The sequence below is a fragment of the Oncorhynchus nerka genome, linkage group LG28 (genome assembly GCF_034236695.1).
Source record: "Oncorhynchus nerka isolate Pitt River linkage group LG28, Oner_Uvic_2.0, whole genome shotgun sequence".
NCBI lineage: Eukaryota > Metazoa > Chordata > Actinopteri > Salmoniformes > Salmonidae > Oncorhynchus > Oncorhynchus nerka.
Genome location: NC_088423.1, coordinates 48,239,036 through 48,255,701, shown reverse-complemented (window position 1 = coordinate 48,255,701; position 16,666 = coordinate 48,239,036). Strand labels below are relative to the sequence as shown.

Below are 16,666 nucleotides of genomic sequence, written 5' to 3'. Positions count from 1 at the left end.
CAGCTAGGTCCCCTGGTAGCCTTTCCAGGAACAACAGTGGTTGGCCTGCCAAGAGGGTCATCATCAGATAGACAGGGAGTTGTGCTGAATGGAACAGAGCCTCCCAGCCATCTAAGCCTCAATGCTCCAGGGTAGGGGGTGGCCGAGTGCTACACAGCCCATTAGAAAGGACCTTTGGGGGGGACAGCTTGCACTCACGCCCTGTTTCTTAGTTCATGCCCCATCTCCTAGCATTCTACAGACCCTACAAAACACCATTGTCCTGCCAAAAGATTAGGTCAGCTCTGGATACCGGTTAACTCTTTGGCAGACACATCCCTCCCTGTCACTAACAAAGGGGTTAGGGTTCAATCTGATGTGTGTGTGTGAGCGTGCTTGCGCGTGTGCGTGTGTGTTTCTGTGTAGATGGGATTGTGTACGTCAACGATGACCTTTGCCTCTGGTTTATCTCTTCTCTCACTGTTCCAGTCAGACTTCAGTCAGCCCCACTGATTCCTAGATTCACATATTGTAAACATCAAATATTACATTCTTTACTATATAGTGTATGTTGCTATCTTAATCACAATGAGATAGAGTTTTAGTCAAGTGAGCTTTTAGACAGCTGTACTATCTGAAATGAGTCAAAGGTCAAAGATTTTGTTGATCCTTCGCTGACTGTGGGGAACGTTGTAGGGGACATCTTCATCCTAGTTTAGAGATCAGAGGTGGAGGAAGCTTCTACATACCTTCTTATCCTGACTGAATAGGATCTCCCTGCTTAGAAAGTCATTGCGCTCTCTCTCTCGCTCTCTCTCATCTCTGATCCTCCTAGTGTCTCTATCGGGACTAACTGCCTAAGATCCCAGATCATTGTTCCCTAGATAAACTGTAAGTCTGTATCTATCCCCTTACAGCGTCTGATTACCAACACGCCACAGACCTGGAGGTTTATTCCAGGTCTGGGACCGGAATAGAGACAAGGGGAAGGAGGGGCCAGGCCAGGGCTGGAGGCAAGCTGGGCTGGAGGGCTGGGCGGCGGGCGGGCATGTGCCTCTGGGTAATCACTCCTTAAATAGCCCCAGGAAGGGATCCAGGGCAGTGCAGTTAACACAGTGGGAGCGCTCTGAGCCGACACACTGTCCCACACACTCCTGGACGCGCAACACAGGAGGAGCAGGGAGAGGACTTTTCGGGACTTATCCAGAGTGGATCCTGGGACTATAGCTGAAAAGGTGGTCCAGGATGAACTTTGCTGCCCAGTTCATCTACGCCAACTATATCAGAGATGGATCGCCTAACAGAGTGGGATTCAGCGATAGTGATGAGAATGACCCCTTCTGGCAGAGGTGGGACTCTACAGATTCATCACCCATCCACTGTACCCCATTAGACACAGAGGGATTTCCCACCCGATCCCTGGCTGTAGACGTACCCCCCCAACACCCTAAGGAACCAAATACTCTCACTGCCGCTTCTCCTGTAGTGACTCCTGCTGTGGCTCCTTCTGCACCTCGTGTTGCACCTCTTCCTGTTCTCCTTCATCCTTGTTCTGCACCTCTTCTCTCTCCCCAAGGTCAACTAACTACACCAGCCACAACCTCCAGTCTCCACCATCTTCCTTCTCCTCGTGCAAGGATATCTACCAAGTCCTCTAGAGCCACCAGTAAACCCCTTCCTGTCCCCAAATCTAACGCCATCTCCAATCCCTGTTGTCCTCCTCCACCTGAAACAGCACCTCCACCACCTCCAGCTTCCCTTGCTCTCCCCAGGTCCACAGTAGTAGCCAAGGCCCCCCTTAGCCATGTCCCTGCCCCTGTGATACCCTCTCCAGACCCGGGGAACAGATTTCTCTTGCCAGCCTTCCACGTTCTGATATGCCTCCTCCTCCGCCTGGTTCTATCCTTCATCCTCTTCTTCCTCCCCAGGTAAACAGACTGGACACAGGGAAGGACCTAAAGATAGAGAGAAAGAGAGCGATAAAGGAGAGAGCGAAAGACAGAGAGAAGCTTGGGGTCTTCCACATTCCGAGACAGTAGAAAGGAGACGGAGAGGTGGCATTACTGAGAGAAAGTGTGAAGGATTAAAGAGGCAAATGGTGTAGATGGACATTAGTGTCAGAGGGTTAACTGGGGAATGGGGTGAAAGGGTAAAGCAGCTCTTATGGCTGAGTAGACGATATTAATAGAACGACTGGTTGTGAAACAGGAAACAGAGCCAAATACATTGGATATTAGGGAAATAGAATGTCAACAGAGTAACTCCACCTGGTGGTTTTATGTGCTAGTGCTGTTTGTATCTTGACGTCGTTGCTATGACTTAGCTCATGGAAATTCTGCCCATGTGTATACCAGTGGAGGCTGCTGATGGGAGGACGGGTCATAATAATGTCTGGAACGGATTAAATGGAATGGCATCAAACACATGGAAACCATGTGTTTGAGATATTTGATACTATTCCGGTCCAGCCATTACCACGAGCCCGTCCTCCCCAATTAAGGTGCCACCAACCTCCTGTGGTGTATACACAATGGAAACTTAAAGTGAAGTTATATTTTAACAGCTGGTTTGAATCATGACATACAGTCTATCCATTTCACTAGTGCATATAATGTGAGCAAAACTAAGTGACTTTTGAAAAGGAGTCTCCCCAAAACATAATATATCATACAATAGCATGTATATGAATGCATTATGTTATTTAAATTCAATTTAATGAATACTACATGTAGTTGCTATGAATGTTTATAAGGCAATGTTAGGTGAATCTAATCCCCGGTCTTATCTAATCCCTGTATGTCTTTATAAATAGAGCCTTAATTCTGAATGACCTGATTGCTGATAATATACAGTTGAAGTCGGAAGTTTACATACACTTAGGTTGGAGTCATTAAAACTTGTTTTTCAACCACTCCACAAATGTCTTGTTAACAAACTATAGTTTTTGCAAGTCGGTTAGGACAGCTACTTTGTGCATGACACAAGTCATTTTTCCAACAATTGTTTACAGACAGATTATTTCACTTATAATTCACTGTATCACAATTCCAGTGGGTCAGAAGTTTACATACACTAATTTGACTGTGCCTTTAAACAGCTTGGAAAATTCCAGAAAATGATGTCATGGCTTTAGAAGCTTCTGACAGGCTAATTGACATCATTTGAGTCAATTGGAGGTGTACCTATGATTGTATTTCAAGGCCTACCTTCAAACGCAGAGCCTCTTTGCTTGACATCATTGGAAAATCAAAAGAAATCAGCCAAGACCTCAGAAAAATAATTGTAGACCTCCACAAGTCAGGTTCATCCTTTGGCAGCAATTTCCAAATGCCTGAAGGTACCACGTTCATCTGTACAAACAATAGTATGCAAGTATAAACACCATGGGACCATGCTGCCATCATACCGCTCAGGAAGGAGACTCGTTCTGTCTCCTAGAGATGAACGTACTTTGGTGCGAAAAATCAAATCAGTTTGCAACTGCACATGGGGACAAAGATCGTACTTTTTGGAGAAATGTCCTCTAGTCTGATGAAACAAAAATAGAACTGTTTGGCTATAATGGCCATCGTTATGTTTGGAGGAAAAAGGGGAGGCTTGCAAGCCGAAGAACACCATCCCAACCATGAAGCACGGGGGTGGCAGCATCATGTTGTGGGGGTGCTTTGCTGCAGGAGGGACTGGTGCACTTCACAAAATAGATGGCATCATGAGGACGGAAAATGATGTGGATATATTGATGCAACATCTCAAGACATCAGTCAGGAAGTTTAAGCTTGGTCGCAAATGGGTCTTCTGAATGGACAATGACCCCAAGCATACTTCCAAAGTTGTGGCAAAATGGCTTAAGGACAACAAAGGCAAGATATTGGGAGTGGCCATCACAAAGCCCTGACCTCAATCCTATAGAAAATTTGTGGCCAGAATTGAAAAAGCGTGTGCGAGCAAGGAGGCCTACAAACCTGACTCAGTTACACCAGCTCTGTCAGGAGGAATGGGCCAAAATTCACCCAATTTATTGTGGGAAACTTGTGGAAGACTACCCGAAATGTTTTTAAACAATTTAAAGGCAATGCTACCAAATACTAATTGAGTGTATGTAAACTTCTGACCCACTGGGAAAGTGATTAAATAAATAAAAGCTGAAATAAATCATTCTCTCTACTATTATTCTGACATTTCACATTTTTAAAATCAAGTGGTAATCCTAACTGACCTAAGACAGAAAATGTGTACTTGGATTAAATGTCAGGAATTGTGAAAAAGGTGTATGTAAACTTCCGACTTCAACTGTAACTATGTATCCTAATTACCACAATAATGCAAAGGTTGAATTAACTATATTATCAATCCTATTGACAATAATGGAAATATTTGGACATTAAGTACTAGGTTTAACAACAATCCAACTAAATGCTCTACCAAGTTGTTATTGAGTTACAGGATTTAGTCAAACTATCACTGATAATAAGCGTCTCTCTCATGTAACTTTATTCAAAGCATGTTACGTTTAATCACTGCATGCCCCTAAAAGACTGCATTGAAATGATTCAAATGAGTCATTGTTTAATCAGAGATCAAATAAATCAAGCAGAGGTGAAACTCTGAGAACATGATAAATTAAACCATTCCCTTCCCCTCTGTACCATCCAAACAGACAACAACATAAGAGCCGTGTGTGTGTGTGGTTAATAGGTTAAAACCTACAGCTATTTCCGTTGTCATCAGGGACAGCCAGTTGTACCTGGACATGGGAAGATCTCTGTGGATTATCTCCTATTGTACAGAGCACAAGGTTACTGCAATCACTCCCAGACTTTGTAAAGCAGTGGCTAATCTATTCCCCACTTGTTCACACACATGGTCAAATCTTACTCCTGAAAACTCCACCCAGCCTATTAGCAATTCTCTCCTCCTGCTCCCTCTCATCACTCTAGTCCATTGCTGAGACCTTTGACCTGAAATACATGTGTATAACGGTAAGAGCTGTATCCATCATTACAGACACCCAACCAGAGAGAGTAATTCCAAGCCCTGTTGATCTTCCTTTCTCCCCCAGCGAGGCGCAGCGTCTTGGGTCAACTAAACAGGGCTGCTCCACCTCTTCCAAGACTACCTGCAACAAGGACGGCCCCGTTTGTAACGGGGTTGCGGGCGTGCGGCCCACCCTCATCCACCCAGAGCGCCTGAAGGATTTTGGTATTGAGGAGGAGGAGTGCCTCAATGGGGAAGTCAAGACCAAGGAGACCAAGGTGGTGGGGGCACCTGAGATCCAGCTGATGGACCCGCCCAAGACTAACAAGAAGAGAGGCAGCGAGAGCAAAGCAATCACACAACCCAAGCCTGAATACCTCCGCTTCGATGACATCAGTGCTGCAGCCTTCAAAATCCAGATGAGGATGCAGAAGACCCCCTGCATGGTATGTTCAGAGCCTTCTATACACTCTCACAAAAAAATGTACCAGCTAGAACCATAAAGGGTTCTTTGGATGTCCCTCGTCTGTAGGAGAACCCTTTTGTGTCCAGTTAAAGCCTTTTCACCAAAGGGTTCTTAAAGGATTCTTGGATGAGGGACAGGTGAAGAACCCTCCGTTTCTTCTAAGTAGTACCTTTTTTCCCCGAAGAGTAATAACTGTAGATGATGAACCCTGCTTCATATGCGGAAGCTGACTCGCATCGTGCTTGTTTGTGTTCCCAGTACTCCAGACTGTCCAAACAGTACGGCATGGAGATCTTCCTGAAGAAGGAACACCTCCACTACACAGGCTCAGTGAAGGAAAGAGGCGTTCTCTACATGCTCACCTCCCTCAGCCAGGTATGCACCACAATGCATCTCTCAATGCATTCCGGCTGGGGAAAAGTCCAAGCTAACAAGTAGCTAACAAGTAGCTAACAAGCTTAACAAATACTAATTACATTTACATTTACATTTAAGTCATTTAGCAGACGCTCTTATCCAGAGCGACTTACAAATTGGTGCGTTCACCTTAAGACATCCAGTGGAACAGCCACTTTACAATAGTGCATCTAAATATTTTAAGGGGGGTGAGAAGGATTACTTTATCCTATCCTAGGTATTCCTGAAAGAGGTGGGGTTTCAGGTGTCTCCGGAAGGTGGTGATTGACTCCGCTGTCCTGGCGTCGTGAGGGAGTTTGTTCCACCATTGGGGGGCCAGAGCAGCGAACAGTTTTGACTGGGCTGCGCAGGAACTGTACTTCCTCAGTGGTAGGGAGGCGAGCAGGCCAGAGGTGGATGAACGCAGTGCCCTTGTTTGGGTGTAGGGCCTGATCAGAGCCTGGAGGTACTGAGGTGCCGTTCCCCTCACAGCTCCGTAGGCAAGCACCATGGTCTTGTAGCGGATGCGAGCTTCAACTGGAAGCCAGTGGAGAGAGCGGAGGAGCGGGGTGACGTGAGAGAACTTGGGAAGGTTGAACACCAGACGGGCTGCGGCGTTCTGGATGAGTTGTAGGGGTTTAATGGCACAGGCAGGGAGCCCAGCCAACAGCGAGTTGCAGTAATCCAGACGGGAGATGACAAGTGCCTGGATTAGGACCTGCGCTGCTTCCTGTGTGAGGCAGGGTCGTACTCTGCGGATGTTGTAGAGCATGAACCTACAAGAACGGGCCACCGCCTTGATGTTAGTTGAGAACGACAGGGTGTTGTCCAGGATCACGCCAAGGTTCTTAGCGCTCTGGGAGGAGGACACAATGGAGTTGTCAACCGTGATGGCGAGATCATGGAATGGGCAGTCCTTCCCCGGGAGGAAGAGCAGCTCCGTCTTGCCGAGGTTCATTACTAATTACTAATCCCATCCCCCTCCACAGGAGCAGCAGAAGAAGGGGGTGATTGTGGCTACAGACTGTAGCTTCTCCATGGCCGTGGCCCACCATGCAGTGGAGTTGAGGATCCCAGTGTTTGTCATCATGCCAGCCAGCTGTGCCCAGCCCCACCTCAGGATGTACCGTGACTACGGCGCCATGGTAATCTCCTACGGCAGCACGGCCAGGGACTCCCTGAAACACGCCCGCCACCTGGCCAAGGAGAACGGATACCTTTACCTGGAAGAGTAAGTCACCCTGGGAGCCATTCCCATAGCTCTCCTTTGTTTTATAACATGCACTGATGGCAATGTGACACTAACACATGGGCACATGGTAATACTGTGTTTCTCTCTCTATCTCTCGCTCAGGGATGATAGTGCTGTGTACTTGGCAGGACTGGGCACAGTAGGCATGGAGATCTATGAGCAGGTGCCCAAACTAGATGCAGTCATTGTGCCAGCTGGTGGGCAGTGTAGTCTACTGGTTGGCACAGCAGCCGCCATCAAACACCTCAACTCGCGCATCACTGTCATAGTAAGTGTTTCCTAACTCTGAATATTTGTTTAGTGTACTATTGTCGTAGTGAGTAAGTTGCAAACATATGGATCCCCATCATACTTAGCATAGCGCTGAATGTCCACTAAATCGACAAAATAATATTGGGATTTATGTACCATTGTTCTCTTTGACAGGGAGTTGAACCAGAAGGATTCCCGTTGCTACTACAGTCCCTCAAAACAGGCAGCCCGGTGACTAGAGAACTATACAGCACCCCAAACAAGAAGCTTTATGGAGGTACTGTGCACTTGTACCTCTGTAGGCTATCTGAACCCATAAATCTACCCCCGGTGATATGTTTTTCTCTCTGTACGTTTTCTTCCTTTTTCTTAAATAGATTGTCATGGCGCTGTACTCACTGAACTCAACGCCTATAACCCACTCTCTATCCCCAGACCTATTTGAGCACTCAATGGGGACCCACACCTTCCAGCTGGCTAAGACATTTGTCGATAAAGTCATCTCTGTCAGGTACTACATCTCTATGGAAGAGGAGGGTATCTCACCACACATTCGCCATCGTCATAGTATTCTACATGTCTGGACATAGACACCCCTCTGTTCCCCAGTGCTGTGATTGTTGCCATGGCTCTATATTGGTAGCACTGATGCTCCCAAGGTTAGAAGCACCAGACAGTACTAAGGAGCACCAGGGGCTCTATTAAAGGCGTATCACGGAGGTTCAGCGTTATTGCGTGATTGACAATTAAAGACGATGTTCCCATAGTGGCGGAGACTGCATTCGCTTCAGCGATACAGATTGAATAGAGCCCTAGGCCTATATGAATCCATATCTCCTGGAGGAGCCCATTTCCTTCCTTCCAGTGCCTTCTTACTGGACAAGTTACCAGGTTGTTAGGCAGCTAGGTAACGTGACTGGACATTTGCTTGTTATCAAACAAGTTAGCGGCCCGCAACATGGTTTCTGAAATGATCAAATGTGAATTGCGAATCCGCGATGGAAAGGAAAGATGTTAGCTCCGGTCTTACATTTTGAACAGTTTGGGCAAAAGACTAGCAGTTCTATGCATTGTAAAGGTGCAACCATGGTACTCACAGGTGAGGTGCAAAGAGAAGTGAACACTGCCTGGTTACCTGCCTCTCCAACCAAGGTGCATGAATTGAGGAGCAAACAGAGTGCTAAAAGCAAAAATGCGTCTCTGCCTTATTAGCCTTTTGCCGATAGAAAAGAAGGAGGCTTTTGTATATTGCTAAATGTTCTCCTATGCGTTCAGGGACCAACCACAATGGGAATACAACACAAAATATGACGTGATTATTTGCAATAATCTGACCAATAGGCGGCCATTTTGAAATATATAAAAGTCCCCTTTATTTTTATGTCTGTAAAACCTTGATCAAATCTAAGGGTCAATGTTTGTTTAACTTTTTGTAATAAAGAAGCACTTTTAAAAGTTGCTGAATTCCCTCTTCAAACTCACAGGTGAGGTGAAAGTATACGCAATATTGGATACAAATGTAACAACTTAACTTGTTGCTCCTAATGACACCAATATAATTTTGCCATTCAATGTATTATCTGGGCGAATATTTTTCTTCTACAGCTAAATATTTAGGATCATATGGGATCAAGATGGTCGCAAATTAGAGCCCAGAGTGCAGTAAAGTGTCTCAATCATTGTCATTTAGCACTGCTGTTGTTGTGGTGCTATTGTTGTTCTCTCTCTCTCTGAGTATACCTGACCTTTTACTCTTCCCAACAGAGAGGAGGACTCTCTGGTAGCCATGCTAAGGTTCCAGGAGTTTGAACACTCCACAGTGGACACAGAGGGAGCCATGGGACTGGCGGCCATCTTGGCTGGTCAACTACCAGAGCTGAAGGGCAAAAGGTGGGTTAACGCATGGCTAGTGTGGGTTACTGTATCAAAACATATAAAAGGTTACCTATTGATATTCCGATGAATTGAGTCTCCATCTATGTCCTTGTCTGCCCGCTGCAGGGTAGCTGTGGTGGTCAGCAGTGCTAACATGGAGTTGGACCTGATCAGACAGTGTGTTGACCGAGCTCTGGTTCTGGACGACCGGGTCAACAAGTTTACGGTGCAGTTGGGGGACTTTCCAGGGGACATGGCCAAGCTACTGGACATCCTGGCCCGAGAGGACATCAAGTGAGTTAAACACTAACATGAGAACAGATAGTTATGAACTATACTGTACATCTGAATATAAATACACTAGTGTATAAGCGGTTGATTACTCCCTATTTCTCTGAAACACAAACACACGTCAGAGTGTACGGTCAGACAGACTGACCATAACCCAGTACTACCAGACCTTATTAATCACCTAAGTTCTGATATCTGTGCTGCATATGGATGGAGATAAGTGTGTATAGTTAGATTATGGTGCGTATAGTTAGATCACTCACACTCTCTCAGTGACGGTAATGCCTCTGTGCCAAATCTGGCCCCGTGACCCTGTTCTCCCCACATCCGATCGCATCAGAATAAGCTACAGGACAGGAGGAAGCTTTACCTGGCAGGATGTTCAGTCTGGACAGACAAATCCTCTGATAACAAGACCAATGTGAATGAAGTCTGCTCCTCTCTTTCTCCTCATCCACTTTTTCTTTCTCTCGTTCTGTATGTTTACAGTGGCTTGCGAAAGTATTCACCCCCTGGATTTTTTCCTATTTTGTTGCCTTACAACCTGGAAATAACATTTATTTGGGGGGGGTTTGTATTATTTGATTTACCCAACATGCCTACCACTTTGAAGAAGCAAAATATTTTTTCTTCTGAAACAAACAAGAAATACGACAAAAAAACTGAAAACTTGAGCATGCATAACTATTCCCCCCCCCCCCCCCTCCCAAGTCAATACTTTATAGAGTGCACTTTTACAGTTGCAAGTCTCTTGGGGTATGTCTATAAGCTTGGCACATCTAGCCACTGGGATTTTTGCCCATTCTTCAAGGGAAAACTGCTCCAGCTCCTTCAAGTTGGATGGGTTCCGCTGGTGTACAGAAATCTTTAAGTCATACCACAGATTCTCAATTGGATTGAGGTCTGGCCTTTGACTAGGCTATTCCAAGACATTTAAATGTTTCCCCTTAAACCACTTGAGTGTTGCTTTAGCAGTATGCTTAGGGTCATTGTCCTGCTGGAAGGTGAACCTCATTCCCAGTCTCAAATCTCTGGAAGACTGAAACAGGTTTCCTTCAAGACTTTCATTGTATTTAGTGCCATCCATCATTGCTTCAATTCTGACCAGTTTCCCAGTCCTTGCCGATAAAAAACATCCCCCACAGCATGATGCTGCCACCACCATGCTTCACTGTGGGGATGGTGTTCTCAGGGTGATGAAGAGGTGTTGGGTTTGCGCCAGACATAGTGTTGTCCTTGATGGCCAAAAAGCTACATTTTAGACTCATCTGACCAGAGTACCTTCTTCCATGTGTTACCTTCCCACATGTCTTTTGGTGAACACCAATTTTTTCTTTAAGCAATGGCTTTCTGGCCACTCTTCCATAAAGCCCAGCTCTGTGGAGTGTACGGCTTAAAGTGGTTCTATGGACAGATACTCCAATCTCCACTGTGGAGCTTTGCAGCTCCTTCGGGGTTATCTTTGGTCTCTTTGTTGCCTCTCTGATTAATGCCCTCCTTGCCTGTTCCATGAATTTTGGCGGGTGGCCCTCTCTTGGCAGATTTGTTGTGGTGCCATATTCTTTCCATTTTAAAATAATGGATTTAATGGTGCTCCGTGGGATGTTCAAAGTTTTGGATTTTTTATTTATAACCCAACCCTGATCTATGCTTATCCACAACTTTGTCCCTGACCTGTTTGGAGAGCTCCTTGGCCGTCATGGTGCCCCTTGCTTAGTGGTGTTGCAGACTCTGGGGCCTTTCAGAACAGGTGTAAATATACTGAGATCGTGTGACAGATCATGTGACACTTAGATTGCACATAGGTGGACTTTATTTAACTAATTATGTGACTTCTGAAAGTAATTGGTTGCACCAGATCTTATTTAGGGGCTTCATAGCAAAGGGGGTGAATACATATGCACACACCACTTTTCAGTTTTTTTTTTTTTAGATTTTTTTTCAACAAGTTATTTTTTTCATTTCACTTCACCAATTTGGACTATTTTGTGTATGTCCGTTGCATGAAATCCACATCCAAATCTATTTAAATTACAGGTTGTAATGCAACAAAATAGGAACAATGCCAAAGGGGATGAATACTTTTGCAAGGCACTGTACATCTGTCACCTCTCAGTAATGCTTCTTTTCATCTTCTTTCTCTCTACCTTTCTCTCTCTCTCTCTCTCTCTCTCTCTCTCAGGTTGTTGGATGTTTGCCACCGTAGACACAATGACAGAGGCGATCTCTTCAAGGCTCTGGTACAACAGCCTTATCCTCTTCCCCCAAAATCCACTCAGCTGCTTTTCACACTGTCGTTGCCGTGGAAACCCTGGCTCGGGTTGCCGCTGTGTTGGTAGTGCAGGGTAGTGTGAGATGTGTGGTGGATTCTTGGACCAGTGGTGCTAGACAGTGTCAATATGTGATTGATTTGGAAGTGGTTTATGACTCTGATTAAGATGTTGCCTACTAATGGCAAGCATGATTTAGAAGTTCCAGATGTGTGACTTTAACTGACTGTAAAGTTGGCAGCTGTAAAACAAGTTATGTACAGGTATATTATGGGAAGGTACAATATTATGTTACTACCATGTACCGGGTTAAGTCTAGTATTAGAAAGGAGACAGGCTGGAATCGACAGGGACTTCAGATGCATTGAGTGTGTTGGGAGCTTGTTGCATCATGCTACAACCACGTAACAGTGGTATGTTCTAAACGTGTGGGTCAATGTGTAATTATCTTAGAGATCATTCATTTACATTTCACAGACTGTGTGTGTGTGTGTGGCAGTGAGAGATGATTAGGATTAAATCTGTGTTGTGTGCTCACAGGTGGAGTGTGTGGTGGAGACCAGAGATAAGACACAGAGCACTCAGCTCCGCAGGACACTGTCTGAGCGCTATCCCACACTACGCTGGCTGGACCGGTGATCAACACACGTCACGGCCTCGTCACGACTCTGAACACGCACGGACAAAGCATGCACGCGCATGCACACGCATGTTCGCACATGCACGTCACTTGCAGACACACACACACACACACACACACACACACAATTAAACAGACAATGAAACAGAAACATTGTGAATGTATATGCAAACTCACACATAACACATGCATTGAACTTTTTTGCTGCAAAACTACCAAATTGCAATTGCTTTTGAGTATCAGTGAGTATAAAAAAAGCCTTTTGATTAGTAGAGATTATACAGGGAGATAAACTTAAATACGGGAATATATGGGATTTACTGCATATGCTGCTCTGATGAGAAAACAATACTTTCACCCCATACTTCTGTTATTAGGGAGCTCAGGGGGTACTTTTGGGCCAGTTTCCCGGACAATGATTAAGCCCAGCTGATCCTAACATAACAGTGGTAGTGACAATTAAAAGCATTATGTTCTGGAAATAAAAGTTGATGATGACGTATTCAACGATTTGTCTTCGTAATTTGTATGTCCAGTTCAGATGAGACAGGATCAGGTAAGGTCAGCCAATGGGATCAACTGCACAACGCATGTTATTCATTGTTGTGTTAGAGCATCTGCTATCTACCCATCAATTCATTTGATCGCGGGAGCTAAATAAAGTGGGCTATTGTATAGAGTCAGACCTGATCCTTTAACCCCCACCCCTTGCTGAGCGAGAGAGGTTGAGAAAGAAAGAGAAAGAGAGAGAGAGGGAGAAGGAGTGTGCGATGCCTTGAAATAAAAGTTACCTCATGGTTCAGAAGATGACATCTCATTGATTAATGAGTGGAGACAGTGCCAGAGGAGAGACGGGATGATTTAGATGGGCTAATTCCCTAAGTTCATTAGCAGAGGACATTCTGACCCCGCTGTGCTACTTTGGCCTGGTCAGTGCTAAGAAACTGACCACTATATATCAATGAAGCAATCTAGACCTCCCAATGTCCTATACTTCTTACCAATCCACGGCAGCTAAGACAGAGAAACACGTCGTCATCTATGAACCGAGTCAGCTATTGATACTGAGATATTACAAATGTCCCACAAGATTAGGTGCCTATGAACTGTCCCCTCAAGCTTCTCCAGTTTATCATCTGTAAGATGACCAGTTGTATCAAAATTAAGACAGTGATAGCTTTAATAGCTGGTGCATTTGAAAGAGACCCGACTGGAGCAACAATGATTCAATAAACATAACGACAGTTTATGTTTAACGGAGATATTAGCAGGAGGAGATGTTTGAGTGTAAGCTCTGTGTTAATCAAAGTAATCAAATAGATAGCTACAGACAGATAATTAATTACTCTCCTGTAATGGCAATAAATCCTGTGACACAGCCACAGAAACTGTGAGGGGAGAGACGGAGAGGCAGGCAGCGCTTTCTCAGCCAGTCGAAATCATAAATCAGATGGATTAATTTTGATGGATATAAAGAAGACAGAAATGTCAATTTGAAATGTCTATCAGTTTGAAGTGATTGTGTTAGCTGTGTTGTTGGCTAGCTCCTCTGAACAACAGTGTCCTGGCGAGTGAGAACATTTTCTTTGCCAGGCAATATCGCACCTCATTAGCTCATTGTTATGGATGTATCCAAATAAATGTCACTAGACATGTCACCGCTTAAACAAAAGCAAATGCAGCTATTTAATCTGGCTGGACTTTTTGACATTGCTAGCCAGTATGGCAATGAAACATTTAGAACAAACGACTGGGTCGCGTCTCTAGCAACCAAACAGATAGAACAAATGAGCAGCTGGCTTGGGTAGATTTGTGTCGGGATTATATCTTGTGGAAGGATGAAATAGTATGAATAAATGCACCAAAATAAAGTTTTTATTGAAAACATGTCAATCAGTATTTGAATATGCTGGTAACCCATATAAAAGTGATAATGCCCTCGAAGCTTGTGTTAGGAGGATATATTTGCACGGTTTGCCGGATCTCGACTTCGTCATGGGCTTAACAACACCTGTGTCAATGTGTTATTAAATTAATCAGTTATTCTGCACTCTGGCACAATCAGACCAGAGTGCTCTGAAATCGGAGTAGGTAGCCAGAGTGAATTTACGAACGCACCCAATATATCCTCCAAACAGTGGAGGCTCCTCAGAGGAGGAAGGGGAGGACCATCCTCCTCAGTGAAATTTCCTAAAAATAAAAATAGTGAAACATTACAAAAGGTATCCCTTTTAGATAGAACTATACTAAATATATTCATATGTCACCAAATAACTGATTAAAGCACACTGTTTTGCAATGAAGGTCTATAGTAACCAACAGCACTCGCTGGGGTAGCGCCATGGTGTAGCTGGAGGACAGCTAGCTTCTGTCCTCCTCTGGGTGCATAGACTTCAATACAAAACCTAGGAGGCTCATAGGCCTCACCCCCTTCCATAGACCTACATGGTAATTATGACCACTTCTGGAGGACGACCTCCAACCAATCATAGCTTTTGCAGTATGAACTAAATTAGGATCAGCGAATGAACCTAGTGTGTTGTTGTCACGACTCCGACCGAAGGACACTCCCCTTCCCATTCGGGTGGCGCTCGGCGGTCGTCGTCGCCGGCCTACTAGCTGCTACTGATTATTTCCTCCCCCTCCTTATGTGTTGATTGAGTGCACCTGTTTTGAATTAGGTAGTAGGCTTTATTAGTCAGCAGGCCCGCAGAGTTCCTTGTGCGGGATTAATTATTGTGACCATCTGTTTTAGTGCACTTGTGTGCACGTCTATAGGTTTTGTGTTTTTCCCATTTTGTGGGTTTTCCCTGGACCGTTTAAGTCCCGCTGTTTGGGGGCATTTGTTTGCTCATTACGCCCTGTGTGTTCGTGAGGGTTTGCTTATGTTCGCCGTTTGTTCGGTGCATTAAAATAGCACTCACCTGAACTCTCTGCTTCCTGCACTTGACTCCTCACCCACTACACTCAGATCGTTACAGAATCCCGCACCTCTGAGGAATGGAGTCAGCAGGAGCAACAGCCACTCCCCTCCCATCGATGGAAGAGAGGGTTCTACATCACACCACCGTTCTCCATCGGATCGGAACGGCGATGGATCTGGTGATGGAGAGAATGGACCGATGGGAGAGAAGCGGTCTCCTCTCTCCACCTTTGGCCCCTCCTCCTCAGGACTCCCCATCTCCCGACTCCAGCACCCTCCGTCTTATGCTCCCGAGGGTCTATGATGGAGCGGCAGCAGGGTGCCAGGGGTTCTTACTCCAGCTAGAACTGTACCTGGCCACCGTCAGACCTACTCCCTCGGGAGCGGAGAGGGTGAATGTCCTCATCTCCTGCCTCACGGGTCGTGCTTTGGAGTGGGCAAATGCAGTTTGGAATGGCCCAGACTCAGCTAAGGAGCAGTACCCCGAGTTTTCTCGCCGCTTCCGCGCCGTGTTTGACCATCCTCCAGATGGCCGAGCGGCGGGAGAACGACTATTCCATCTTCGGCAGGAGAAAAGGAGCGCCCAGGATTACGCGTTGGAGTTCCGTACCTTGGCAGCAGGATCCGGGTGGAACGACAGGGCCCTTATCAACCACTACAGGTGTAGTCTCCGGGAGGACGTCCGCAGGGAGCTAGCGTGTCGGGACACCGCTCTTTCATTGGATGAGCTAATTGACATGTCCATCCGACTGGACAATCTGCTGGCTGCCCGCGGGCGTTTGGAGAGGGTCCTGTGTGTTCCACCACCCAGCACCTCCACTCCTGTTCCGATGGAGTTGGGAGGGGCTTTGCCGAGGGATACCGGAGGAGGCTCCCTCTGCACCAACTGTGGTCGGAGAGGACACACGGCCGATCGGTGCTGGGGGGGTCCGTCTGGGAGTCGAGATGGCAGGCGGAACATTTCTCGATCACCCCAGGTGAGTCCGCACCAAACTCACCCAGAACCCCCTGTTGGTCACATGTTTGTCTTGATTTTTTTTCTTAAATTTTTTCCCTCTTCCCAGCATAGGGCGCTAGTCGATTCAGGCGCAGCTGGGAACTTTATGGATCGCGGACTTGCTATTAAATTAGGTGTTCCGCTTGTGCCGATAGATTCTCCCTTTCCCGTGCACTCCCTAGATAGCCGGCCATTAGGGTCAGGGATGGTCAGGGAGACCACGATCCCACTGGACATGGTAACGCAGGGGAATCATAGGGAGCGTATCAGTCTCTATATTATTGATTCGCCTGCGTTTCCAGTGGTGTTAGGGATTCCCTGGCTGGCCCGGCACAATCCTAACATTTTGTG

General features: G+C 45.9%; 1 protein-coding gene across 2 annotated transcripts; it reads left to right on the top strand.

The window, feature by feature from the left end:
- Window positions 1–1,066: 1,066 nt before the first annotated feature.
- LOC115113338 (L-threonine ammonia-lyase-like) lies at window positions 1,067–12,421 on the top strand. 2 transcript variants are annotated; one of them, XM_029640867.2, is made up of 11 exons: window positions 1,067–1,907; window positions 5,039–5,399; window positions 5,678–5,794; window positions 6,805–7,046; window positions 7,170–7,335; window positions 7,494–7,596; window positions 7,755–7,830; window positions 9,084–9,209; window positions 9,321–9,488; window positions 11,668–11,725; window positions 12,296–12,421. In XM_029640867.2, the coding sequence occupies exons 1-11, from the start codon at window positions 1,225–1,227 to the stop codon at window positions 12,392–12,394; spliced, it is 2,199 nt and encodes a 732-aa protein (XP_029496727.2). In that variant the 5' UTR covers window positions 1,067–1,224; the 3' UTR covers window positions 12,395–12,421. The 2 variants fall into 2 exon arrangements, with proteins under 2 accessions (XP_029496727.2, XP_029496728.2); XM_029640868.2 differs by having other exon boundaries at window positions 1,070–1,328.
- The last annotated feature ends 4,245 nt before the right edge of the window (window positions 12,422–16,666 follow it).